The sequence below is a fragment of the Euleptes europaea genome, chromosome 4 (genome assembly GCF_029931775.1).
Source record: "Euleptes europaea isolate rEulEur1 chromosome 4, rEulEur1.hap1, whole genome shotgun sequence".
NCBI lineage: Eukaryota > Metazoa > Chordata > Lepidosauria > Squamata > Sphaerodactylidae > Euleptes > Euleptes europaea.
The window spans coordinates 29134206-29160603 of record NC_079315.1 but is presented as its reverse complement, the minus strand read 5'-3'; the positions used below and the strand labels follow the sequence as shown (position 1 = coordinate 29160603).

General features: G+C 45.6%; 2 protein-coding genes across 2 annotated transcripts in view; one reads left to right on the top strand and one right to left on the bottom strand.

The window, feature by feature from the left end:
* Positions 1-1034, top strand: part of SMC2 (structural maintenance of chromosomes 2) — a 180977-nt gene extending 179943 nt beyond the window's left edge. The window contains exon 25 of the mRNA XM_056848058.1: positions 843-1034. Coding sequence (XP_056704036.1) covers positions 843-1034 — 192 coding nt within the window. The remainder of the gene's footprint in view (positions 1-842) is intronic.
* A 14927-nt stretch (positions 1035-15961) lies between these two features.
* Positions 15962-26398, bottom strand: part of ECPAS (Ecm29 proteasome adaptor and scaffold) — a 99574-nt gene continuing 89137 nt past the window's right edge. Inside the window, exons 43-50 of the mRNA XM_056848216.1 lie at positions 25575-25783; positions 24978-25021; positions 23117-23309; positions 21065-21209; positions 20064-20169; positions 19059-19147; positions 17677-17748; positions 15962-16106 (exon numbers count right to left, since the gene is read on the bottom strand). Coding sequence (XP_056704194.1) covers positions 15967-16106; positions 17677-17748; positions 19059-19147; positions 20064-20169; positions 21065-21209; positions 23117-23309; positions 24978-25021; positions 25575-25783 — 998 coding nt within the window. The 3' untranslated portion in view covers positions 15962-15966. The remainder of the gene's footprint in view (positions 16107-17676; positions 17749-19058; positions 19148-20063; positions 20170-21064; positions 21210-23116; positions 23310-24977; positions 25022-25574; positions 25784-26398) is intronic.

Below are 26398 nucleotides of genomic sequence, written 5' to 3'. Positions count from 1 at the left end.
ATGGGGTTCCTAGAGGCACCTGGTTGGCCACTGTGTGAACAGACTGCTGGACTTGATGGGCCTTGGTCTGATCCAGCATGGCCTGGATCATGTTCTGGCTAAGCCATCTTCCCAAGCATGTGCACTGTGCCTCAATTACTCAATTGATAAAGTAGTAGTAATGTAGAAGAAGAAGAGTTGGTTTTTATATGCCACTCTCTACCACTTAAAAAAGAATCAAACCGGCTTACAATCACCTTCCCCTCCCCACAACAGACACCCTGTGAGGTAGGTGGGGCTGAGAGAGCTCTAACAGAGCTGTAACTTGCCCAAGGTCACCCAGCTGGCTTCATGTGGAGGAGTGGGCTACTCACAGTTCTCGTCAAGCTTTCTCAGCCTCACCAACCTCACAAGGTGTCTGTTGTGGGGAGAGGAAGGGAAGGTGATTATAAGCTGGTTTGATTCTCCTTAAAAGGCAGAGAAAACCAGCCTATAAAAACCAACTTCTCAGAACATGAGAAAAATCTGTTGTCCTTTTTGGTTAAATTCATGTAACGCTTTCTTGTGGCAGTGACAAAAAAATGAAAACATTTTTAGTCAGTTGGTTTTCTAATCTGAATGGCAAGATAGTGTATTACTTGTTAAATTGTTTTGCTGTTACTTTAGAAAAAAATCTGCCTCAAACTGGCACAATTTGATAAAGAATTATTCCATTTTACTGAACAGATAACATAACAGATCTGTGGCAGGCAAACTTGTACCTTCCTTCCTTCACCTGATACCTTCGCTTCTGGAAATGAAGGGCAGTTGGGAACGCAGGCTTTGCACATCTTGTTCTTAAATCCTCCTTTCTCTATCCCTAGTTCATTGTGGTATCGCTGAAGGATGGCATGTTCAACAACGCCAACGTGCTTTACAAAACTAAATTTGTGGACGGGGTTTCTACTGTGGCACGATTTGCTCAGTCGCAGAATGGAAACAGCGGGCTGCACGGCGGAGAAGGCAGCAAGGCAAAACTGAAGGAGAAGAAGCAGAGGGCCCAGGTGGATGTTTGAAGAGTAAACTCTCCCATACCACACCTGCCTGGGTGATATTTTTCTTAGCCTCTTTTTTTTTTAACTTTGTACTGGTCATATTGCACCACTAAACCCTAACCCCAAACACACTTGTTTCTCAGTTGGATGCTAGAGGTGCCGAACTGATCAATATAGTTCATGTTTATTTGTAAAATAACTTCGAACGTGTCTTCTCCTGGTTCTTGGAAAGTTCAAGTAAAATGGCTGTCACCTCCCACAAGCTATTGGGACACTGGTTTCTCCTATTTTTGATTAGAAAATGTGTGCATATTATTGCTGTTTCCCCTCATTAAAACTAACTGATATAGCTTTCTTCCACAGTTTGATGGTCAGAGCCAGAGAAACCATTTAATGGAGTGGGTTTTTTTGTATTGTGATTTTCAAGAATGTATGAAATACATTTAATGTTTGGAACACAAATAAACCTGGAAGGATATTGCTTATTAACCCCCAAACAGGCCATTTAGGATGGGGAGAAAAGAGAGGGGATGTTGCAAGAGGATTCAATAACAGCAACACCAGCCAACCTGTCTGTTTTTCCTTGCTTTTTAAGGAAGCTTGATCTTCAAATGTAACTTGTGAAATGGAGCTCTTTTCATTAATAAACCAATTAAAATATAATTTGCTCTTGGTTTTTGCCTCGACCTTAGAAACTTGGGCTGCACAGTAAGGCATCAAAATACCCTGATCTGTTCCCCATCAACAGAGGCTTTATAGTCTCTCTTGTACAACAGCAACTAAATTAGAACTGGCTACCCTGGAGCTGCTTGAAGGATCAGTTTCTGAGAAAGATCCCAAAGTCAGACCACCTGGATTGGGGAATGCTGCCGTATTTGCACATAAAAGAAAATGTCCACTAGCTGGAAGGGAGAAGTGGGACCGCAGAAGTCATGGCAGAAGGCTGAAGACATTGGGACACTCATGGAGAGGACCATGAGACTTTAAGCACTAGAAAATCTTATTACAGCAAAAAGCTTTGTTATCTGGCTGTCAGAAGGCCAGTAACAGCCAGAGATATCAAGCTGGCAAGCCGCAGAGGCAGGAGTGGGGGTACCCACGTGCCTTGAAGATGCAACTGTATAGTGTCAGAGAGAGTGTCATGAAGCACAACCTAATCTCCATGGTTCCCTGAGTTAAGCTGAAAAATCAGGCAATCCCTTTAGGTAGCCTATCTAGTAAAAGGGAACAGGACCGTGAATCACAAAGCCCCACAGCAAGGTTTAGCACCAGCCCAGTAGGTTTAGCCTGGAGAGGAGGTGATTGAGAGGTGATTATAATAGCCATCTTCAAGTATTTGAAGGGCTGTCAAACAGAATGGAGTGGAGTTTTGTTGCCCCAGATAGGACCAGAACCAACAGGTTGAAATTAGTTTTCAGTTAAACTTCCTGACAAGAGCAGTTCCTTCGTTGAACAGGCTTCCGCAGGAGATGGTGGGCTCTCTTTCTTTGGAAGTTTTAAAGCAGAGGCTAGATGGCTATCTGACACCAGTGCTGATTCTATGACTCACTATGAATTTAGGCAGATTATGAGAAGAGAACCGTAAGGGATGAGTGAGTGCTATGCTCTTGGGGGCTTTTTTATATGTCCAGGGTAATGCTGATCACCACTTTGGGGTCTGGAAAGAATTTTCCTCCAGCCCAGATTGGCCCAGGCATCCTGGAGGTTTTTTGCCTTCCTCTGGGTTTAGAGAGAGGTCATGGGGTCATGCACATCTAAAGGTGGGGGGGTAACAGAGATGGTGAATTTGAAGTAGCGTTATTAGTAGTATAACTGGAAGGGCCTTGCTTCAGGACTAGCTATGCATATTTTGGGCAAACCTCCCAAGTGCATCCTCCACATATCTGCCTGTTGCCATGTTATGCCATCGTCAGATGGAGCTTACGGATTCTCCAGCTTTTTTGGCTCCTGTCAGAAATAGCCATTCTGCTAGTGCTTGAATAGATCTATCATTCATAGAGCTGAACAAGCAAAGGGGAGCTTTCACAGTAGCGAGATGCTCCTCCTTACCTTCGGTGATTTTACAAGGCAGATTTAAGAAGCTTCCAATAGCAGAATGGGTGTAGTCGGGGGAATTGGAGTCTACAGAGCATGTTTTGCTCAGGTCCTCCTACGAGGAAGCTCGTAAGCTAATCATTCCCCTGCTCAGCCAAATCAGTCAGCTCATATGAAGGGAGAATTAAGAGTCTCCGCTGGAAAGGGAATGCCCAGATGGCAAAACAGGTAGCCAAATTTTGTGCAATAGCATATAAAGTTCGACCCCTAACGTTGGGCAATTGCAATTAGATTAAATCATAATTTGGTCAATTTTAGTCTATTATAAATTATTTGGAAATTTTAATGAATGCTTTTTGGTTGAACTGTTGTAATTTTTTTTACCTTTTGTATAAATGGCACATGTTTTTACAGGCTTATGCTGTATTAATAAATCTGAAATCATGTTATTCTAAAAGGACAATTTTTGTAAATCTACTGCTTTAAAAGGTATGTGGAATATACCAAGCCCTTCCCTAAATAAGGGTTCGTCCTCCTAATCTAGTTGTCCCCACCATGGTGCCCACCTGTGTAGTTCCTTGCTTCTCCAAACACCCATCCTGGCTTCCACCTCACTGGAACAATAAATGGTTCAGAAGACCCCCAAGAGGCAGGACCTTTGGGTCTGCTTAGAATACCCATTTCAAATACCCTGTCACAGAAGGATTCTTGGCTTGGCATCTCCCGATGCTTGTGCCTCCCTCCCTTCCAGCCATTGTTGTGGTGCCTACTCCCGTTTCTCAAAATTCTAGAAGTGCCCACAGGCTCAACTAGGTTGAGGACCCCCTGCCCTGTGTTTCATGGGAGAAGGGAATTGTTTTCCCAGCTCTACATAACTGGCTTAAGTTGTTTAACAGTGGAAGAGTTGGTTTTTATATGCCGACTTTCTCTACCACTTAAGGAAGAATCAAACTGACTTATAATCTCCTTCCCTTCCCCTGTGAAGTAGGTGGGGCTGAGAGAGTGTTACTAGCCCAAGGTCACCCAGCTGGCTTCATGTGGAGGAGTGGGGAAACCGACCGGGTTCACCAGATTAGCGTCCGCCGCTCATGTGGAGGAGCGGGGAATCAAAGCCGGTTCTCAAGATTAGAGTCCACCACTCCAAACCACCGCTCTTAACCACTACGCCACACTGGAGGTAAATTGGGCAGTCTCCCTGGAAGCATTTTCAAAGAAGATATGTAAGGCAGTTCTTCAGTACTGTTTGGGGTTTCTTAAGGTATTGCAGAATCAGTTAATTATCCAAATCTGTCTTGACTTGCATTACTATTCCAGAAGCATGGAGTTACCAATTTCTAGTGGACTGGATTTAAGCATGTAACAAAATTAAGTGGGAGTGTTGAGGTGGTAGAATGGAGTGTACTATTTCAGATTACATAGCAAACCAAATTAATCTACATGGTTCAGTAGCTCTGGCCTTATGACATGGGCCAGTCTTAAGCACAGCCTGTTAAACAGTCATTTTGCTAATCACAGTATTTTACCAGAAGTGGCATTTCTTTGCACCATGGAAGTGCGACCCAGTGTTTTGGGTTTACCACCCAGCCATCTTGTACTGGACTGAAACTGATTCAGCTTGTATCTATTTATTGGAGTCATCTACAAAATATTGTCGAAGGCTTTCACGGTCAGAGTTCATTGGTTCTTGTAGGTTATCCGGGCTGTGTAACCGTGGTCTTGGAATTTTCTTTCCTGACGTTTCGCCAGCAACTGTGGCAGGCATCTTCAGAGTAGTAACACTGAAGGACAGTGTCTCTCAGTGTCAAGGGTGTAGGAAGAGTAATATATAGTCAGAAAGGGGTTGGGTTTGAGCTGAGTATTGTCCTGCAAAAGTATTGTCCTGTAAGTATCAAGATAATGTGCTAATGAGGGTATGGTATGTTAATATGGAACCATTGTATCCTGAAGTGATCTGTTAATGTGTGTAATCCAAAACTAATCTATATGGCTATTGTTGAATGTTGTCTTTGTCTGGAGGTTTTTCAGGGCAGGAAGCCAAGCCTTATTCATTCTTAAACTCTCCTCTTTTCTGTTAAAGTTGTGCTGATGTTTATGAATTTCAATGGCTTCTCTGTGCAATCTGACAAAATAGTTGGTAGAATTGTCCAGTCTTTCAGTGTCTTGGAATAAGACCCTGTGTCCTGTTTGTGTCAGTCCATGTTCAGCCACTGCTGATTTCTCAGGTTGGCCAAGTCTGCAGTATCTTTCATGTTCTTTTATCCTTGTTTGTATGCTGCGTTTTGTGGTCCCGATGTAAACTTCTCCACAGCTGCAAGGTATACGATATACTCCTGCAGAGGTGAGGGGGTCTCTTTTGTCTTTTGCTGATCGTAGCATTTGTTGTATTTTCTTGGTGGGTTTAAACACTGTTTGTAGGTTATGTTTTTTCAAAAGTTTCTCCATCCTATCAGTGACTCCTTTAATAAATGGCAAGAATACCTTTCCTATGGGAGACTGTTTTTCTTGAGTTTTCTGATTTTTGTTTGGTTCAATGGCCCTTCTGATTTCATTCTTGGAGTAGCCGTTTGCTAGCAGTGCGTGATTTAGATGGTTAGTTTCTTCCTTGAGAAACTGTGGTTCACAGATCCGTCTTGCACGGTCCATTAATGTTTTGATTATTCCTCTTTTCTGTCGGGGGTGGTGGTTGGAGTGTTTAAACCCACCAAGAAAATACAACAAATGCTACGATCAGCAAAAGACAAAAGAGACCCCCTCACCTCTGCAGGAGTATATCGTATACCTTGCAGCTGTGGAGAAGTTTACATCGGGACCACAAAACGCAGCATACAAACAAGGATAAAAGAACATGAAAGATACTGCAGACTTGGCCAACCTGAGAAATCAGCAGTGGCTGAACATGGACTGACACAAACAGGACACAGGGTCTTATTCCAAGACACTGAAAGACTGGACAATTCTACCAACTATTTTGTCAGATTGTACAGAGAAGCCATTGAAATTCATAAACATCAGCACAACTTTAACAGAAAAGAGGAGAGTTTAAGAATGAATAAGGCTTGGCTTCCTGCCCTGAAAAACCTCCAGACAAAGACAACATTCAACAATAGCCATACAGATTAGTTTTGGATTACACACATTAACAGATCACTTCAGGATACAATGGTTCCATATTAACATACCATACCCTCATTAGCACATTATCTTGATACTTACAGGACAATACTTTTGCAGGACAATACTCAGCTCAAACCCAACCCCTTTCTGACTATATATTACTCTTCCTACACCCTTGACACTGAGAGACACTGTCCTTCAGTGTTACTACTCTGAAGATGCCTGCCACAGTTGCTGGCGAAACATCAGGAAAGAAAATTCCAAGACCACGGTTACACAGCCCGGATAACCTACAAGAACCAATGGAGTCATCTACGTTCATCAGTTGCTGTTTGGAAGAGCATGCTCCAAAGGTTTCACTCTTCGCTCACAACTGCATGGACTGTACCTTTAGTATCCACTGAAAGACTTCAGTGATACTCCTATGCTTCCTTTACGGGGGAAGAGGGGCAGGTTTATGCTCCCCACAACAGCTTCACCGCTTTAATCCCCTCAATTTCTATATGCAACCTTGCAAAACCAAAACTAAATATTTTGTGGGGAGGGATGAAATCACCACTTCTACCCAAGACAAGGTCATGCGCCTTTATTTTGTTAACCCTTTAAATGGGAAAGTTTCAATCCATTATACATACTTGACAGCCAGATACAGAAATTCAATGTAGTGAATTTAATGGAGACCTTTTGTTGTTGTTGCAACATTAGAAATCTTTCAACATAAAAACAATTTGTAAATTCTGCCAGGTACTATAGTGTCAAATTTACACACTTTGATCCAGGTATACAAAGCAGCATTAAACAGCAGCACAAGGGGCCCATCGTGGGCAACAGTGTTTCGTAGTGCAAGTGTTTTCAGAGGAAAACATTAACTCTCCAAAAGGCCACTTTTTTCTATCAAGTCAACAAATTTAAGAGGGACAGATATTTGACCTAAGTCAATGTTTTGCAGGTAGGATTCTCTCAGAGGCACATGTTTTAAAAATTTAAATTTTAGAAGAAGAAAAAGTTATCCAGAGAAGGTATTTGTCAAGCTTGCGTGCTCCAGGCAGCTGTTACTGTTGTTCTGAACCTGGAATTCATTTCAGTGCAGTTAATTTTTTAAAAATCCCATTTGGACACTTCTGCAGCAGCAGCTGCTCCAAACACAAGCTTTAAATCTCATCTCAAACTATCCCATCTCAAAATTCTGAAGCCCCTGCTGGCAAGTCATAGCAGAGGCTTTGTATGTTTAGTACACAACTGTTGCAGGTTCTATAAAACACTTGATAATGGTTGCAAAAAATTTAAAAGCATCATTTTGAAAGTGCTGCCTAATTTTTTTTTAAAAGCCATTGCAGGACAAAATGGTGTATTTGGTAAAGGTTATGCAGAGATCTGCCTACAAACATTCAGTTTTACAGAGGTGCTTGGCAAATTCAAACTAACCGTAAACAAGAAGCAGCTTTCTGTAATACATTAAAATCCTTTAGAGAAGCTAACAGCATCCCAGAATTCCAGTGTGATGGGTGCTAGTTAGACAGGCTTTTCAACAGTCTGACCACACACACACAAACATATGCACACACAGTTTCTCAAATGAGAAAGCCATTTCTTAGTCCCAGTTTGCATCAACACCCGCCATTTGAAGTAGCATGTAATCCCCCGTGTATGTGCATGTGAAGTAGCCTTCAAATTCCCCTTTACTGTTAAGTTACTGTTAAGTACCCTTACAGGAAGAGGTATACTGAATAAGCCAATTCTATAAGGCATCCCCCCCTCCCCCATCACAATCACCTCCAGGAAGATCCCAAGCTCCAAACATGAAATTTCTCCACCTGGATGGAGGGTTGTGCCCTGTGCGGGCAAGATTTGTACAAAGTAGCTCAGAAAACGGCTTATGGCAGCACTCCCCCTTATACAGCCTCCGGCAGGAGGCAAAAACAGTTTCACTTACCTGTAACTGTTGTTCATCTGATGGATCTTCTATGCAGTAACACATTGGGACTGCGCAGGCGCAGGCCAGCCACGGATAAGATTTATCAGCTTCTAGCAAAATCTAAAAGAGAGTGCTCCCCTCCCCTTGGGGCATGCAATCTCCCCGCCCACGGTCACATGACCCAAGGAGGAGGGAGCACTCTTCCCTCCAGTTCTCCAACCTGCTGCCACGGAACCAACCATTAGGCTAGGCCATCGCAACGGTCCCACAGCGGGGAAGGAGGGAGGGAATGTGTTACTGCATAGAAGATCTATCAGATGAACAACAGTTACAGGTAAGTGAAACTCTGTTTTTCATCTGAATGGCTTCTATGCAGTCCCACATTGGGAGAGTAGCGAGCTCGCTTACCAGGATGGAGAGTGTGGGACAGCCACCGAAATAAAGACTGCAATACGGCACGTCCCACGGCTGCATCTCTTGCCGAGTCCACATCCATAGCGTAGTGTTTCATGGGCGTGGACCAGGTAGCAGCCTTACAGATGTCCCGGAGATCTATCTTAGAGGAGAAGGCAATAGAAGCTGCATACGCTCTGGTAGAATGCGCTTTGATCACAGGAGGGCATTCCTGGTGAGCAAGCTCATAAGCCATCTTGATGGTTGATGTGATCCACCTCGAGAGGGTCTGGGGAGAAGCATGAAGACCCTTGCGGTGTCCACCGAAACAAACAAAAAGGTTGTCATCTTTACGGAAGTTGTGAGACATTTTAATATAAAAAAGAAGGGCTCTACGGACACCGAGGGAATGTAATGCTCTATCAGCAGCAGAGGATGGGTGAGGGGAAAAAACAGGAAGGACAATGTCCTGTGTAAGGTGAAAGGATGAAACGATCCTAGGTAAAAAGGAAATCTTGGGTTTCAATACCACCCTATCCGAGTGGAACTGAGTATAAGGAGGGGAGTGGGAGAGTGCTGAGATGTCGCTCACCCTCCTTGCCGAGGTAATGGCGACCAAAAAGGCCACCTTAAAGGATAGTAGGGCTAATTCACAGGTGGCTAATGGCTCAAACGGAGGTTTCATGAGCTGTGACAGGACCAAGGAGAGACTCCACTGGGGAACTGGTGGAGTGATGGGAGGATACAAGTTATTGAGACCCTTCAAAAACGTTTTGGAAAGGGGGTGAGAAAAAAATGAGGAAGAGTCAATATCTGGGTGAAAAGCCGATATTGCGGCTAAATAAACTTTAATTGAAGAATTAGATAAACCAGCATCTTTTAGAGATAGAAGGTAATCAAATACAACAGACAGTGGGCAATTGATTGGTGAAACATTTATAGCTTTAGCCCAATCAGAGAAGTGTTTCCATTTAGTGTCATAAGACCGCCGTGTGGAAGACTTTAGAGAGTGTAGTAGAACCCTAGCTACCCTGTCAGACCACTGCCCTGGGGCATTACCCTCCAGGCTGCAAGTTGCAGATCCGGGGGGGGGAGTGAGAGGGATCCTTCGGTAGAAGAATGTAATTCCCTTGTGCAAGTGACATGAGCACTGCTAACCACGACCTCCTGGGCCAAAACAGAGTGACAATGATGGCATCTGTCTTGTCGTAGTTAACTTTGGTCAGTGCCCTGTGAAGCAGAGGGAATGGGGGGAAAAAGATAAAACAGGGTCCCGTTCCAAATTGCCTGAAAGGCATCTTCCATTGAGCCCGGACCGACTCCTGCCCTCGAACAGAACCTGGGACACACTGAGTTGAGGTGTGTGGCAAAAAGGTCTACTTGAGGGTAACCCCAAAGGCGGAATATCTGACGGAGGCACTCGCTACTTAGGGTGAGCTTGTGCGCTTGATTGGGAAGGTGGCTCAGAGCATCTGCTAAGGTGTTGTTCTTGCCTGCAATGTGAAGAGCTACGAGGGTAGCGCGGTGAGCTATGGCCCATTCCCAGATGTCGCTGGCTTCCTTGGATAGCGAAACGGACCCTGTGCCGCCCTGTTTGTTTAGATAGAACTGGGCGGTAGAGCTGTCTGTGGCGATCTGAATGTGCTGTCCGTCCAGGTGCCCTGCGAATGAAGACAGAGCGAGACGGATGGCACACAGCTCCAACAAGTTAATATGCAACCGGGATTCTAAGGAAGACCAGGTACCCCGGGCCGTAAGATTACCACAATGGGCCCCCCATCCTGATAGGGAAGCATCCGTGAACAGGAATCTCTGGGGAGGACAATGGAAGGGGACACCTGAAAGGATGTTGACATCTTGTGTCCACCATTGCAAGGAAGAAATGACATGTCTAGGGATGGAAAGGCGTTTGTGTTGGGGATCGACATTAGGCCTAAACGCCCGGAGGAACCAATTTTGAAGCGGGCGCATACGGAGACGTGCAAACTCCACTACAGCCGTAGTAGAGGCCATAAGGCCTAATAACTTCTGGATACGAAGGGCCGTTTGAAACCGTTTTTGTGTAAATTGAGCCACCATTTTTTGGATGGCTCGGGCCCTTTGCACAGGAAGGAAGGCTCTAGCTTGAGCAGCATCAACCCATGCTCCAATAAAAGTCTGAACCTGCGCGGGTACAAGTTTAGATTTGGAAAAATTAACTAAAAGACCCAGGTTATCAAGGACTGAAAGGACTAGGTCCACTTTTGTGGACAACTCTGACTGTGACTGACCCACTACTAGCCAGACATCAAGGTAGGGAAATATCACACAACCCTTCAGGGTTAGATGGGCTATTACTGCAAGGCATTTCGTGAATGTCCTGGGAGCTGTGGACAACCCGAAAGGCAGCACGTTGTATTGATAACATTTCCCATTGCATTTGAACCTCAGGTACTGGCGACACTCTTTGTGAATTGCAATATGGAAATAGGCATCGCGGAGATCTAACACCACGAACCACTTATGTGAATCCAGGAGGGGAAGGACTTCTGGAAGCGTAAGCATACGGAACTTCCTAGTCTTAACAAAAACACTCAGGTCCTGGAGATCCAGGATAGGGTGTTTCCCCCCCCCTTGTTATCAACAAGAAAGAAGCGGGAGTAAAACCTGTGCTGTTGATCTGAAGGTGGGATCTCAGAAATGGCCCCCTTGGAAAGAAGAGTGTCAACCTCTTGTACAAGCAATTCAGGAGCTGGCGAGTGGACATGGCCCGCAGGCCTGTATGGAGGTAAAATATCAAATTATATAAAGTAACCAACATTTAATATCTTGATAACCCAAACATCGGTGGTAATAGCAAACCAAGAGTGATAGAAAGCCGACAGGTGATCACGAAAACAAGTAGACATGACTAGTCATGCTTGCTTATGTTTGTTAAAGCGGCCTGGAGAACCCCTAGGGCCTCTGCGGGCCCTTGGTTTGGGTAGAAATTTCCTGTCTTGCTGCGGGCGGGGAAAGGATGGACGGGAGGAGGACTGATGGAAGGAACCCTGGAAACGGTAAGGGCGGGAGGGCTGATTGGTCTGACGACCAAAATAACGCTGTTTCATGGTAGGAGCTGGGGGAGCAATTCCTAGCGACTTAGCATTTGTCTTGTTTTTCTTCAAGCGATCCAAGTTTGGTCACTGAACAAGGACGTCCCTTCAAAAGGGAGGTCCTCAATATGGGCTCGAGTGTCAAAGGGGAGACCTGACTGTCGCAGCCAGGCATGCCTGCGGATAACCACAGCCGAAGCAATGGCCTTGCTAGAGGAGTCTGCCACATGGCAAGCAGCCATAAGTTGTTGGCGTGCTAGTGACATGCCTTCAGCCTGAATGGCCGTTGCCGAAGGCCGTTGGTCATCCGGAAGGATGGAGATATTGGGGGAAATACGATCCCAAAGGGCGTATTGGTACCTGGCCATAACGGCAAGGAAATTGGAGATGTGGAGGCCCACAGATGAGGAAGTGTAAACCTTCCTGGCAAGGATGTCTAATTTACGGCCTTCCTTGTCATGCGGGGACGAGTGAGCTCCAGACCTATATTTACCAGGCAGGGCCTCAACAATAACTGAATTGGGAGAGGGATGCTGATAAAGAAATTCTTCACCTTCCCTGCGAATCTTGTAGAGATTCTCTACATGTCTGGTGGAAGAGGGTACCGAAGCTGGTTTAGCCCAGTTGGTATGGATCACTTCCAGAATGCTCTTAATCATAGGAAGAGCTACTGGACCTACTTCAGGATTATGGAGGATATCCATGATATCATCTATAGGACCGGAATCCTCCAGCTTAAACTCAATTTTGAGGGCTTTCGCCATGCGGATAAGTTGTTCCGCATATAAACAGACATCCCCCGTGGGAGAAATCGGTTTAGAGTCCCCAACAGTGTCCTTGGGTGTGCAGGATTCCTCATCCTCGTCTGGAGAGAAAGAGGTGTCATATTCAGACTGATCAGTGTCCCGTAAGACTGAAGGGGATCTAGACAGCAGAGGCTTCCGAGATGACTCTCGCCTTGGATAAGTGGGGTCCTTGGCACGGGAGTCAGAATGACGAGACGGCGTGGGCCGACGTCGACCGGAGCCTCCAGAAGGCGAATGAGATTGGGAACGTCGACTGGAATGGCAACGCTCGACAGGAGAACCCGAGTAGACCGACGGGGTATGATATCAGCGTCTAGGGATTTCTCGGTGTCGATGGGAGGGAGACCGGCTTCTAGCAGAGTAACGGTGCCCATGAGATATCGGACTGCATGAGCGATATGAACGGCTATGTCTGGTGATAGGCTGTTGGATGACTGAAGCATGTGGTTAAAGTGAACGGTAATGTCCAAAAGTTGACTGCTTGGACAATGTTTGAAGTTGATGAACGGCCGGTGAGCGGTGTGAATGGCGGTGACCTGAAGAGTATTGAGTGGATGAAGACCGGTGAGACCTGGAGTGGCGAGAGGTGGATTGGCGTTGAGGGTATCGACTCCGACTGCGCCGGTGATCGGATCGGCTCCGACGGGATGAGCGGATCCGACGGGAAGAGTGGCTCCTATGACAGGATCAACTCCGACGACAAGATCGACTCCGACGAGAGGATGACTGCCGTTTAGAGGATGCGGAACGACTCCGATGAGTGGCTCGGCTTCGAGAGGAAGATCAACTCCGACGGCTGGGTCAGCGTCGAGAGGAAGATCGACTTCTAGGACTGGATCGGCGTCGAGAAGAAGATCGACTATGACGACTATTTCGGCGTCGAGGAGATCGGCTCCGACGGGAAGCGGAACGACTCCGACGATCAGCTCGACGCTGAGAGGGAGATTGACTCCGACGGGTAGAAGACGAGCCGAAGTTGATTGAAGCCGAGCTGCATCAGATGAAGCCGGGGAGTGAGAGCGGCGCCGAGAGAGCGATCGGCGCCGAGGTCGTTGCCCAGGCTCCAGATGAGACGAACCCTTCGGCGACTCAGCTTGGGTCTTTTCAACCGATTGTTGGGAGTCCTGAAGGGCAGACACAGGTTGAGGCGTTTGGATGGCACCGACCTGGATCTCTGCAGGCTGTGTCCCAGGCCTTTGATCATCGGGCCGTGGGGGCTGTGCAGGCACCGGAGGAACATCTTTGTATAGAAGAAGGAGGTGCCGCTTAAACTCAGCCGTGTCTTCCTGGGCCCTGCTCGGAACTGGAGCCGAGGGGGTAGCCAGGGAACGAGGAGGTGAATCCTCAATGACAATAGACTGCTGCACAGATTTGTCAGGGGCTCACGACCCGAGCAGACGAGGCGAGTGCGGCGACTTGCCTTGGGAACGGCGTCGAGGAGACGCTGAAGGCGACTGGCGTCGAAGGGACTTCGGTGATTTTGAAGGTGAATGACGCTGAGGCGATTTTGAGCAGGAAGCATGGTGCTGTGAACCGCGGCCGCAGCCATCTTGAGAGACCGGAGCGATAAATTTCGCTGGCCGAATAATTACTGAGGAAGGTTTTTTAGAAGCGCCGAGCTTTTTGGACTTCCTTACAGTTGGTTCTTACAGTTGGGACTTACCGGTCGAAGTACTGGGTTCAGCAGAACGACCTCGTGGATGAAGCGATTCCTTGTAGAGGTGAGAAAGTAGTCGAGTGGAACGAACCCTCAAGGCCTTATTTGTAAGTTTAGAACAACTCTTACAAGCGGCCGGAATGTGGGCTTCGCCCAAACAAAGAAGGCATTCAGTGTGGGTATCATTCTTAGCCATTTTTGTACCACACACAGAACACTTTTTGAAAAGTGGAGCTTTTTTGGGCTCCATGGCTAGAGAGAGGTGCTGACACGTTCTCTCTCCGTGGCGGCAGAAAGAGAACTGGAGGGAAGAGTGCTCCCTTCTCCTTGGGTCATGTGACCGTGGGCGGGGAGATTGCATGCCCCAAGGGGAGGGGAGAACTCTCTTTTAGATTTTGCTAGAAACTGACAAATCTTATCCGTGGCTGGTCTGCGCTTGCGCAGTCCCAATGTGGGACTGCATAGAAGCCATTCAGATGAACTGTTCTTACAAAGGGGGCATCTGGGCAATCCCAGCTGGGCTGTGTTTCTGTAGGCAAACGGAAGCAGCCTACAAATGATGGGAACAGGCCTAAAGGATATTGCCTGTTCCGAGGACCATTTGGGGTGTTGCAAAATTCCTATACAGAAGAAACCTTCACGTAGGAATTAACATATTACCTTCACCTAGATCTGATTCTACAGGCAGCAATTTACAAAGAGGACATCACACGCTCACAGAGACACACACAAACCCAGCTAAGAGTGGTTAAAACACACTGATTCCCACACCCAAGTTCCTTCAGAGAACAAACTTTGCAGAAATTGATAGCTGTGAAGTTGTATGGATTAAACATCTAACTTCACTATCTATGAAATCTTTTATTAAAAACGGAGCAAGTATCACTTTTTATGTTTCCCAGATAAGTGGAAAACGTAACATGGCTGTTTAATACAATCACATTTTTACTGCAGGTCAATGGCGGTTCAAAGTCAACTCTTCAGTATTTCCTAGAAACCAGAAGATGCCTGTGTCTGATAAGAGCATGTGGTTAACATGACAGCTTTCCAAAGCAAGGAAGGGTTTACAAACCTAAAGGGAGCAAAGTCTAGTTCAAAATCTCTTTTGGGGAAAATTGTGAACACTCTCAAAAAGACATATCTTAAAGAAGGCATTTGCTTCTTCTGAGTATCATGCAAAATGATTTTGGGGGGAAGAGCAGAGCTTCTTCAGCTTTCTTTTCCAGCCAGTTCCCACGACACTCTTGCTTCGAGGCAGCTAGTTAAAGTGCTTTTACAGTGTGCATTCTTACCTGGTGGGCAGATCCACCCTTTAAAAAACATAGAAAGGCATGACCTTGTCCAGATGGAGCGACAATATGCGGCCCAGAACAAACAGCACTGGGGATTCCTGAAGCTGAGATCAGACTCAAGCCAGCAGGGGAGAATGAGCTCTGGCCATGCCATTATTTGTGTTCGTCCTCCTAATGGGATGTTACCAGCACAACACTGAGAAATAACTGTGCCACATGGAACATACAAGCAAGGCTTGAGTAAGGACTTTGCTCCTCAGTGCTCCCATCATCACTTTTGTTTGCAGAGATTACTGGGCTTCTTACATATGCTAGGAGATTTTGCCTGGCCTAATTTAGGAACGTGGTGCTTCTTCCCCTCTTTACCCACACAGATCAGAACGATGTCCCAAATATCCATTATGCAGCTTGCTTGCTTTTTAATACTTTCAAGGCTTGCTTAACTACCTAAACTGCTTGAAACTGTTTTGAAATAGGAAAAAAAAAAGAAAATTATTGGGGAACAAAATTCAAGGCGTTCTTTATTTTAGCCAAGGAATAATGCATGCTACAAAGTCATCTTCACTTCCCCCTTGTATTCAGAGCACGCTGCGTGCTTTCGGTTTTTGCTTGCTTTGTTTCACATGGCACTTGGTTGTGTTTTGTGTTTTGTTTTTTAAGGGAAAAATTCAATCAAGTTTTTCAAGGGTTTTCTTTAACAAAGATGCTTTCTCTTGCAGTTCAGGCCGGCTGTCCAGCGTCAGCGCAGTTAGCGAGCCCATGAGAAGTTCTCTGCTATCCGCATTCAGGCTTTCCCACTGTTTGGACTCTACATGGAGATGAGGAAGAAGAGTGAGAAGGACATTATCTTTATTTATTTCACATTTCTACCCAGATTTTCCAACAGGACTTGAAGTGGCAGTGTCCCGAGACGCAGCTGCTAGCCACACTTCCGGGACTCCGACCAACCCCCTCATCCCCAACCCCACTTACCGGGGGAGAGGAACTAGCCGGGGAGACGTGGCTGGCCGGAGAGACGGAGGAGGAAGACGGGGAAGCAGCGCCAAGGCTGCAGGCAGAGCGAGATGCCGGGGAGCAGCTGGGGAGCGCCGATGCGGCCCCTGGCTTACAGCCGACTCCCAGCTGGCAGGCAGGATGGGGAGAAGGGCGGCGGGGCCACGTGACGCCCTTAGATGGGCCGGGTCCAAAGAGTGAGGGCGGCAGCCGCACCGCCGCAAGAACGCTGGTCGCGGCGCCTGCACGATCTCCCCGCCCAACAGCTGAGTGGCGAGGAGGTGGGGAATAACGGGATCGGGGAAAGGGGCCTGAGGGAAGGCTCCACCCCTTTATAGGTGTTGGGGGAAGGGAAGGAGGGGCGGGGAAGGAAGCCGTCCCTGCCCTATAAAAGCAGTCACATGCGGAGACCAAGGAGGAGAAGGAGCTAGCGGTTACCGGCGCTACAGGTAACCGTGCAGCCGCTGAGTTGGTGGAGGGGCAACCTTCCTCCAACTCAGAATCTGAGGTCTGGGAGGCGTGTGTCGCGGCCGACCCAGGGACGGTGGGAAGGGGGGACAGGCAGACCCCGGGCAAGGCGCCTCACAGGCAGTGGCAACTGGCCTTTAAAAAACTACCAAAACAAAAATTGAGAATCACAAAACATACAGTGAATTCTCTGCAGTGGAGTCTAGATAAGAACAGCCTTATTAAACAAGAATGCTTTAGCCCTTTCCCAAAAGTTCAAAGGAAGCTGACCCGAGGATGATCTTCCTTCAGGAATGAGACCCACAGGGAAGGTGCAACAACAGAGAAGGCCCTGGCTGTGGGAACTGCCTGATGAAGTTCTGAGAAAATGCTACTAGGCCCTTGCCAGTGGCTGCTTCTTCAGTCATTCGTGGCTCAGGCCATTCAAGGATGTGAAGACCAGAACCAGCACTTTGAACTGAACCCAGAAATCATTAGTCATCAGGGCAGCTTCCTCAGGATCTTCCACCCTTCCTATAAAGCCTAGCTTCTGAATCCTGGATTCTTAGCGGTTTCTGAACACTTTTCAAAGGCAGTCCCCTCCACACAGTACATTGCAGGAGCCTAATCTTGAGGTTACCAGGACATGAAAGACTCAGATTTTCAAGAAGGCACATGAACAGTCCAAAAGCGTTTCAGACACATGACTAAGGGAATGTAAGACAGGGGGTGGATGCGTGGGGAGGGTTTTCAAATTTACTTCCATTTCCTTTATGCACAGCAGAAACCAGCATGATGACAAATGTCCTAGAAGGCAAGACGGGTCAGAGGCAACTCCTCCACCAATCTGTCACCGTAACCCTCAAAATCAGGCCACAGCCAAGCTGTGCAGCATCGTTCGGCCTTGATCAGATACCATCCAGGGCCGTGAAGCTTACCTTCAAGTTTTGTGAGCAGCACTTCTATCACTGACAAGGCTTCCGTCCTTATGGAGGTGTAGCTTTTATTCTCTAAGGGGGTGGAAAACTTACATTTAAAGGCAAATGAAACACAGGCTTCGTACATTCTAGCTTTATGCCACACGCAGTAATACTACAGCCCAAGATATACTTTTTATGCAATTCACAGATTCCTAATGTCATGGAATCTAATATAAATCATGCATGGCATGTAGAATGTGTGTATTCTTATAAGTCTTGCATCACTAGTTAGAATAAGTTACTGAATCAGTTAAGGCTCACTGCATTTGCTTACAACTTCCTGTAACTGAGAACAGGCATTTTGCTTTTCCACTGTTCAAACGTCCTTGAAAAGTTTCTTCAGCAGCTAGCATGAACCAGGCCTGGCAACGCCTGAAATAACTTCTTGAAATGAATAACTTCATCATGAAAAAGACAATTCTGCAGAAGTATGGCTTTTCTACACACTCACTTTATATATGCTTTCAACAACTGTGTGATGCCTGGACTTCTCAGATCTCACTTGATTCCACCCACTTGCCCAGCTGAGGATGGTCCTACTGTGCATGCTACTGCCCACTGTGCCTACGGGAGCCAATCTTGACTTTATGCAAGGCAGGCGGTAGAATTTTGGACTGTACCACTAGGCTGCAGGTGGAAGGACATATTTCTGAATTCTCCTTCACATTAAAAAAAAAAAAAAGAGTTCCTACAGCCAGAAAACTACTACATCAGGCAGAGGGCTTCATTATTTCTTCACGATGCCTTAAATGTGTATATTTGTGGAGGTTATTTTTTAAAATAGCACTAACCCCACTCCATCCCCCCTTCTAGTATATATGTGTATATTTGTGGAGGTTATTTTTTAAAAATGGCACTATATCCACTCCATCCCCCCTTCTAGCATGCAATAGTACAGTCCAAAACTCTAGGGCTTCAGTCTATCGCCTCACTCTGCACAATGTGGAGATCAGCTCTTAGGCACTGTATGAGCCAGTCACTCCACATGGGTTGCCTTGGTGTCCAGTGCACAAACCAAGACTATGTGCCCCCAGGTTTATATGTGGAGTGCCTAGATCATGTAACATATGGATATGAATGAGAACACATGCTCGCCATCCTGCATCACAGAATGACAATGCACTGTTCTGCAGCTCCACAAAACTCAGTGTCCTTGTACATTTAGAGAAATAAATCATGTTTTTAAACCAGGCATGGGATTCTGAAAGCTGTGATAAGGTCCAGCTGCAGGAGGGGCACAATGCAGACAGATGAAAGGAAACTTTAAAAGCACCAAGTCCTGCATTCTGTTCCTCCAGCCACTTACACTTTAGATAGCACAACATTAAACATATATTTACCTAGAGAGTGAGTGATAGAAGAACAAGTGTCCACCAGTATTCCTGTCAAAGCTTCAGGGTTTGCGTGTTCTGCCTCAAGCAGCATTAGCCTACCAAAGGAAATGGCAGAAGCATTAGACACATGTTATCAAACAGGGTCACGGGTCTAACAGTTTGCTCCCTTAGGGACCATCAGGACGGTAGCTGCCCAGGCTCCCAGTTCAGGGCTACAGCAGACAGCTGCAGGAAGCGTGGGAATTGTCTCGGGGAAAGGACAGAACCCTTCCTCTCCCCTTTTAACACTCTCACATCCACTGAGGCAGATAATGGAGGAGGAGCACTGCCTGTGGACACTGCACAGCCTCCACAGGCCTTAGTTGATGGATGGGGAGGGGCTGTGGCTTGGTGGTAGAGCATCTGCTTGGCATGCAGAAGGTCCCCGTTTCAATCCCTGGCATCTCCAGTTAAAGGGACTAGGCAAGTAGGTGATGTGAAAGACCTCTGCCGGAGACCCTGGAGAGCCGCTGCTGGTCTGAGTAGACAATACTGACTTCGATGGACCGGGGATCTGATTCAGTATAAGGCAGCCTCATGTGTTCATGTGATCTATCTCTTTGCCTATCTGGATGGCAATGACAAGACATGCTACATAAATGCGTTGGATCGAAGAGAAGATCCGTTCACTGCCAGCCAAGCAGTAAGTTGCCACTGTGCGCACACCCCACTTGGTCGGTCGACTGTCTGCATTGTCCTTTCAAGCAGTTAAGAGAATTTTTTTAAAATGTGCATCCTGTTGAAAGTAGTCCAATCGCCCTGTTAATTTTTTTGTCTTCCCCAGATTCCTAACAATATATGTGGGAGTGGTGAAACTCTCCTCGCCGCTTGGCATAACCGTGCAGATGCCTTCCTCACCAAGTGGTCATGTTGCATGCCCGGATACCAACGTTACCCAACAAGCCTCTTACAGTGGCAAATGTGGGAGATGGGGAGGGACACAGAAGCAGCAGCACCAGGCAGTCCATTTACCCTTGAAAATAAGCCTTCATTGCTTGGAGCACGCCCAGCTGTACTTTCCAGGTGCTGAGCTTCAGCCGCTTGCACATGAGTTTACACAGCTCTTGTCGGTAGCAGCCTGAAAGATGGGAGGGGGAAAAAACACACCTATTTGTGAGAGAGCCGAGATGTCTTTCAAAATTTCATCTGTATTCCCTGGTTCTTTTCTTCTCTTGATGAGTATCACGCAGGGTGCAAAAACCAAAACTTATAGTCGCTACTGCTCCATAACAGTGAGGAAAATGCATTCAAGTTTACCTCACAGCTCCTTGAAACCATTTTGTGGATTCGGTTTTTATGGAAACAGCTGCCAATGTGAAAGCATGGCTTTCCTAACAAGTGCTGGCACCTTGCCATGCTTCTTTTGCAGGGGTTATTGCAAAGGACAAAAGGCAAAATTACTGTTCTGTTATTTAATTTTTGTTTTTATCCCCCATGGGTCCTCAAAATGAGAGCTCTGGGAGAATGGCAATATGGTGAGACAAAACAAAGCTATTCTGAAGTAAACCCAAAATACAAGTTGTCTTTGGGAATGACTGGAATTATCTCATCAGTTAAAATGTAACTCCCAATTAAAAGTCAGCAGGGACCAACAAAGTATTATATAGCACTTGTGACAAAGGAGCAGTTCAGATACCAAAAATCCTTGGTCAACCAATTGCTATATGGTGGTATGCAAACTGCATTTTGTCTATTTATTAATTTACAGCATTTTCGTCTCACCTTTACAGGACTCAAAGTTGTTAACAACAACAATAAATTAAAAATCCCTAAAATTAAAAAAATATCCCTCAGAACACCATAAAAAGGATAATGCCCATTGGAAAACATGTAGCTGTGCATGTGCATCATAACTGCTACTCATCAATCTACCACACTCGGCATTCCTTCCTCTCCTGGCTAGGTCTCTTTTTAAAAAGAGGAGAGGTAGATATTGGTTCCCAAATCCACCAGCTTTCCTGGGATAAACATACGTTGTGTTTCTGGGTTTTTAGGCCAGGCTTTGCCCAAGCTCTCGAAGGCACAGAGAAGAGAGTCCATCTGGAGTTCCTTCTCGTTTTCATTCTCACCCTCGCCATCATTCTGTGACGGACTGGCTACCGTCATCTCAGGAGAATTCTGCAGAGGTGTCAAGAGGATGTGATGTTTGAGCAAGAAGGGAGACACAAGAAGAGAGGGGTTAGTATTTACATTTCTCTTTCCACTGCAGTTCAGATATCCCAGCTAGAAATGTCAATTTTCCTGAGTTCCTCCAGCTTAAAGTCACTGATTTTGAACAGGGTCAGATTGCACCAATGCTTGTGTTACTGCTCTCAGAACATAAAAATCACTGATAATTTAGAATATAAAATTAGCAGATTAATGAAATGTAAATTTAAAAATTCACTCATACAAAAATAGCAAATATACCCAATACCAGAGAGAGTGAACAAAAGCCAGACCTGTGAACCGCTGTTCCTTGTACTACCTAAGCACATATATCTTAATTTAAAATGGCAAAATCTTTGTCCTTGGAAGCTTTGCTATCCACCAACAGGTGTTTTGCACATTCTAGCCCTCACTTCCCTCTGAGTTTTCAGGTCCTTCTAGCAAGGAAGCATTATGTGTTGCTCATTTATCTGTAGCCAAGTGTCACAGTCGTTTGAGAACAGAAATGACAAAGTTGACCAGGGAAGGCCAAGTCAAAAGAACAAGGGATTCAGGTTTCTGCCAGCAACTCCAAACAACTACATCAAAGTCACCAGAGGAATGGACGTAGTAATCGGAAAACAAAAAAGGCCCTGTAGGTGCCTCTATTGTAATTGGCAGCGCTCTCTAGCTGCAGAACCGCACCTTGAATGTTAGTGTTATGTTGTTAAACTGTGTAACCTAGATACATACATCTAATTCCTAACCGGCCCCCATGGTGCACATCAGAAAACCACCAACAGGGCCACATAGTGACTGACATGGGAAATGTTTCTATAAATGTGGTGTACTCCACACGTTTGCAGAAAAAACACTTTTATGTATGCATGTTATGTATGTGTTTGTATGTATATATGCATTGCCATCATAGCAGTCGACTTATGGTGACCCCTAAGTTTCAAGGCAAGACAAATTCAGAGATGGTTTGATTGCCTGCCTCTGCATAGCAACCCTGGTGTTCCTTGGTGGTCTCCCATCCAAATACTGACCAGGGCCAACCCTGCTTAGCTTCTGTGATCTGACTAGCCTGGGCTATCCAGATCAGGGCTCTTTTACATTAGGGAGTTTTTTAAAAAAACCAAACCAAATCAGTAAGCCCTGCATCCTTTCTGGGGAGGGGGAGTTATAGCAACCCAAAATGGAACCTTAGAATGCAAAGAGGTAAGCTGACAGGGAAAGCAGGCATGTGGAGCGGGGAGAAATAGAAACAAGGTAGGTCAGTGGGTGGGTAGGGCAAGCAACTGGAGTGAGCAGCCAGGTAAGAAAGGAGAAGGAACAGAAATCATAAGAGTAAAAAGGACAGCTGATGGGGGGAAAGAGAACAGCTGGGGCGAGCAACTGGTTGCAAAAGGGGACTGCAAGGGATGAGGGAGCCACCATCAATCACCTGGCCAGTATAATCTCCTATGGCGCTCTGCGGCCAAAAAAATGCATAGGCCACACTTTCAGCCCCAAGCCACTGGCGATCACCTGGATGCCGTCCCTGTGCGGCGCTGAATCCAGGGTTTTGCAGGAAAGGGAAAAATGAGATCTCCAATTCCCATCCATCCTCACAAGTCCCCTGCTTGTCATTATCTAATGCTTCAAAATATGTTGAGCTTATTTAAATGTTCTCCAAAGAGTCTAATTTTTCCAGTGTCCTCATATATTTCTAAGAGCAGCTCATGCAATCAAATTCCTAGTTTTGCTGTTAATAAAAAATGTCTCCGAACACTGAAGCTTATAAATAATAGATGTCAAACCCAGCACAATAACTTTGCAGTAAATTTAATTCACAGTGTTGTCAGGGTCATCTATTACTAGTGGCACAGTCAAACCAAGAAGGGTTGAAGACTCGCCTTCTTTATTATCGGAAAGATGATGTCTGCCAGCTCCTGGAACCGGTTCTCCTGCGTGGTTTTCAGCACATCAGCCGTGCAACGGAGAGCCACGATCTTGTACCCGAGGTTCTCTTTGCGGCACTCCTTAAGCATAGCCTGAAGGACGTCACTGATGCTGGGCTGGTCAGGAACAGCCTTGTGTAGCTCAGCACTGAAAACACCAAGAGCACATGGAAAGGACTGATCCAAAGTTCATCAATGTGATACAATGATAAAGCTCACAGCTCAGCCCCCCACCCCCATCAAGCCCAAAGCCTTCAAAGCAAAGTCAAGCAAAGTCTGCCTTCATCAGTGCATTGGCATTCACCTAAGTGGTGTACACAACCTCTGAGGCTGTGTCCCTGTTCACAAGTTGCAGTGAACTCATGTATGCCACGCCCTTGATTTTTCTTCACATGTGCATTGAGTAATTCTCATGTTACATTCAACATACGTACAGCTCTATGTTTGATTTAAACCCATATTTATCCAGGTCCTGGTCCCCGGTTTCATTTGTAAAGTAAACATGTGTTGACTCTTTCTTACAAACAGATATATGCACCCATACGGGCAGGACATATGTGTGTCTGCTGAAACTTGTGATCAGAGTTTGTGTCTGGGTGGGCTGTAACCAATTTGTTAAAGTGTTTTTACTGATGACCCTTATACAACTGCAGTTAGGATGTAAACAGCTTTAAACTTTTTTTTGGGGGGGAAACAGTATGTTATCTTTTTATATATGCTTAAAATACCAGGAGAGGCTGCAAATAGCCACATTAGTCCAAAGGAAAACACAAACATCCCTGATGAACGAGAGAGTTTGCACATTGTTTTGTGTTATGCCAGTTTGGTCTTCACAAAATATTGTCTACTTTTCAGTTAGAATGACTTCAACACTCTCCTCGCCTTCCTTTGATATGAATAAGCTTTTGTATTTCCAACTTACACTACCCCCCATGCATAAACACTTCCAGCAACTAAATACGTAAAGCTACGGTTACACTAAACTAGACAACTGGTCTACCAAAATCAGTATGGTTTCCTCTGTTCAGCAACATCTCTCCACGATCCCAGGCAGAGGTCTTTCACATCACCTACCAGCAGATCCTTTTATAAGGAGACGCTGAGACCTTGTCTAGGTAGAGCAGATGCCCGACCACTAAGCCCCTCCCCCTCTACTTGGTTCTTTCCCACAAAGAACTTTTTCTCTTTGTTTTTCATTTTATTTTCTAAAACACATTTTCTAAGACTTGCTTCACCAGCATATACATGCTTGGGATAGGTGGTACAGGCAGCGACAGCAACACTTTCACAAGGAGGACATTAAAATGGCACATATTTTTAGGGAAATATTTAAAATGTTTTGCAATCCTGAAGCCACTTAAGCTATAGTAAGAAGTCTTACTGACTTCTGCTGAAACAGAACGGGGTAAACAAACTGAGCATTACACTCTCATTACACACTCGGAGTAGGACCTTGACGTAGGGATCATTGTGACATTTGGCAAAAGACCATCCACAACCATCCCTCCTTCTTGCCTCACCTTCAATGTTTCAGCATTCCCTGTTCTTTCTTATGAACTCACTACAACTAATTCAATTCACCACTTGTATTTAATCCCTCTTTCTTAATCTCCCCTCCAACCCCAGTTCTTTTCTTTTTAGCTTTGATCCTTGCCAAACATCTCCTTGTAAGAATTCTTTGCAATGGCCACTGATTAACGAGAGGTTATGCTAGTATCACCCCTCTAACTCCTAGAGGAATTTAGGGACAGCACTGAACTCCATTCATGTATCGGAAAAGTTTCCAAACCAGGCTAGCTGAAGAGAACTTCTTTACCTGCATGCGCAGACAACACTGGCAATAGCTTTCAGTAACTCCTCCTAAATATGAAACAAGAATTTTAGTGAGAAATTCCTACGGCATGAAAAAAAAAGCTCTTAGATTGATAACTAATCTAGACCAGGAAGAAACAGCAGCATCATTCAAATATCACCGCAACATGGTTTTCAGCCCCCTTTAGCTTCAGCTACTCGTGCAAACAATTAGGGTCCTTCTTATCCTGCCCTTTGGCTCCCTGTTACCCTCTTCCCTCCCCAAACCAGATTATGGGCGAAAACGCATGGTCACTTTATCCTCCTTTAATCCCTGTTTTAGCCAGGATCGAACGCCCGTTCGGCGAAACGCATGCGTTCGATCCTGGTTGAATCCTGGCTGAAACAGGGATTAAAGGAGGATAAAGTGACCGTGCGTTTTCGCCCTATATTTCTAATTCCATCAAGTTAGAGACATACAATTCCCATGCCCCCAAAGAACTGGAGATAATTTGGAGGAAGGGACTACTCTCACAGTACATGAATAAATAGCTTTTGCCATTTTGTTCTCCGTTTCTGGACTACAGAAGAGACCACCTTTCCCCGTACAATCCAGCCTTACCTTTCCTGTCCAAGTTCTTCCAGACAAGCCTTGCAACAGAGCACTGAGCACCATGCCCAGGTGTGGAGGTACCAAGGAGCCAGACTGCTTTGCTATAGACGCCATGGCAGATGCTCCCTGAGCTTTCATCTTCCAGGACTGGGACTGCAAAGCTTTCTGGGTGATGGTTATCAGCTCCTGCATATACAGTCTTATGCCACCATAGGTGCCTATAAACCGAATGCCCAAGATTTTCACTTCAGAAGTTGAAGAGCAATAAAACTAGGTTCATGTCAAGATACAGTTTCAGGAGAACATCTTCCCTTTACCACAAGATCATCAGGTACGACACGTCGAGTGCTGCCTCAGCAATTGACAAACAAGTGTGCCATTTCAGATTTCACTAAGAGCACCCAAAGAATGTCAGGGCCAAGAGCAAGATTCAAAAAAGGTTCATTCATTCAAATTTAAATTACAAAGGGAGTAATGTATTTAAGAACTGGGGAGGGGATTATTTTTCCTGGTAGCCCACATGCAGAACCATTAGCTTGGCCAAAAATCTAGGTTTCTTGAAGTATAACTATATGCAATATGAACATCATCAATATAGCTTACTCTCAACATGGCCAAATCTGTAGATACTTAAATCTAAACACTGGAGCCATAAACAGACAAGACAGATCTTCCTACAAATGTAACAAAAGCCCCTTAGGCCAGTCACACATTGTCAGCCTAACCTACATCACAGGGTTGTCATGAGAATAAAATGGAGGAGAACGATGTAAGCTTCTTTGGGTCCACAATGGGGAGAAAGATGGGGGTAGAAATGAAATAAATAAATAATA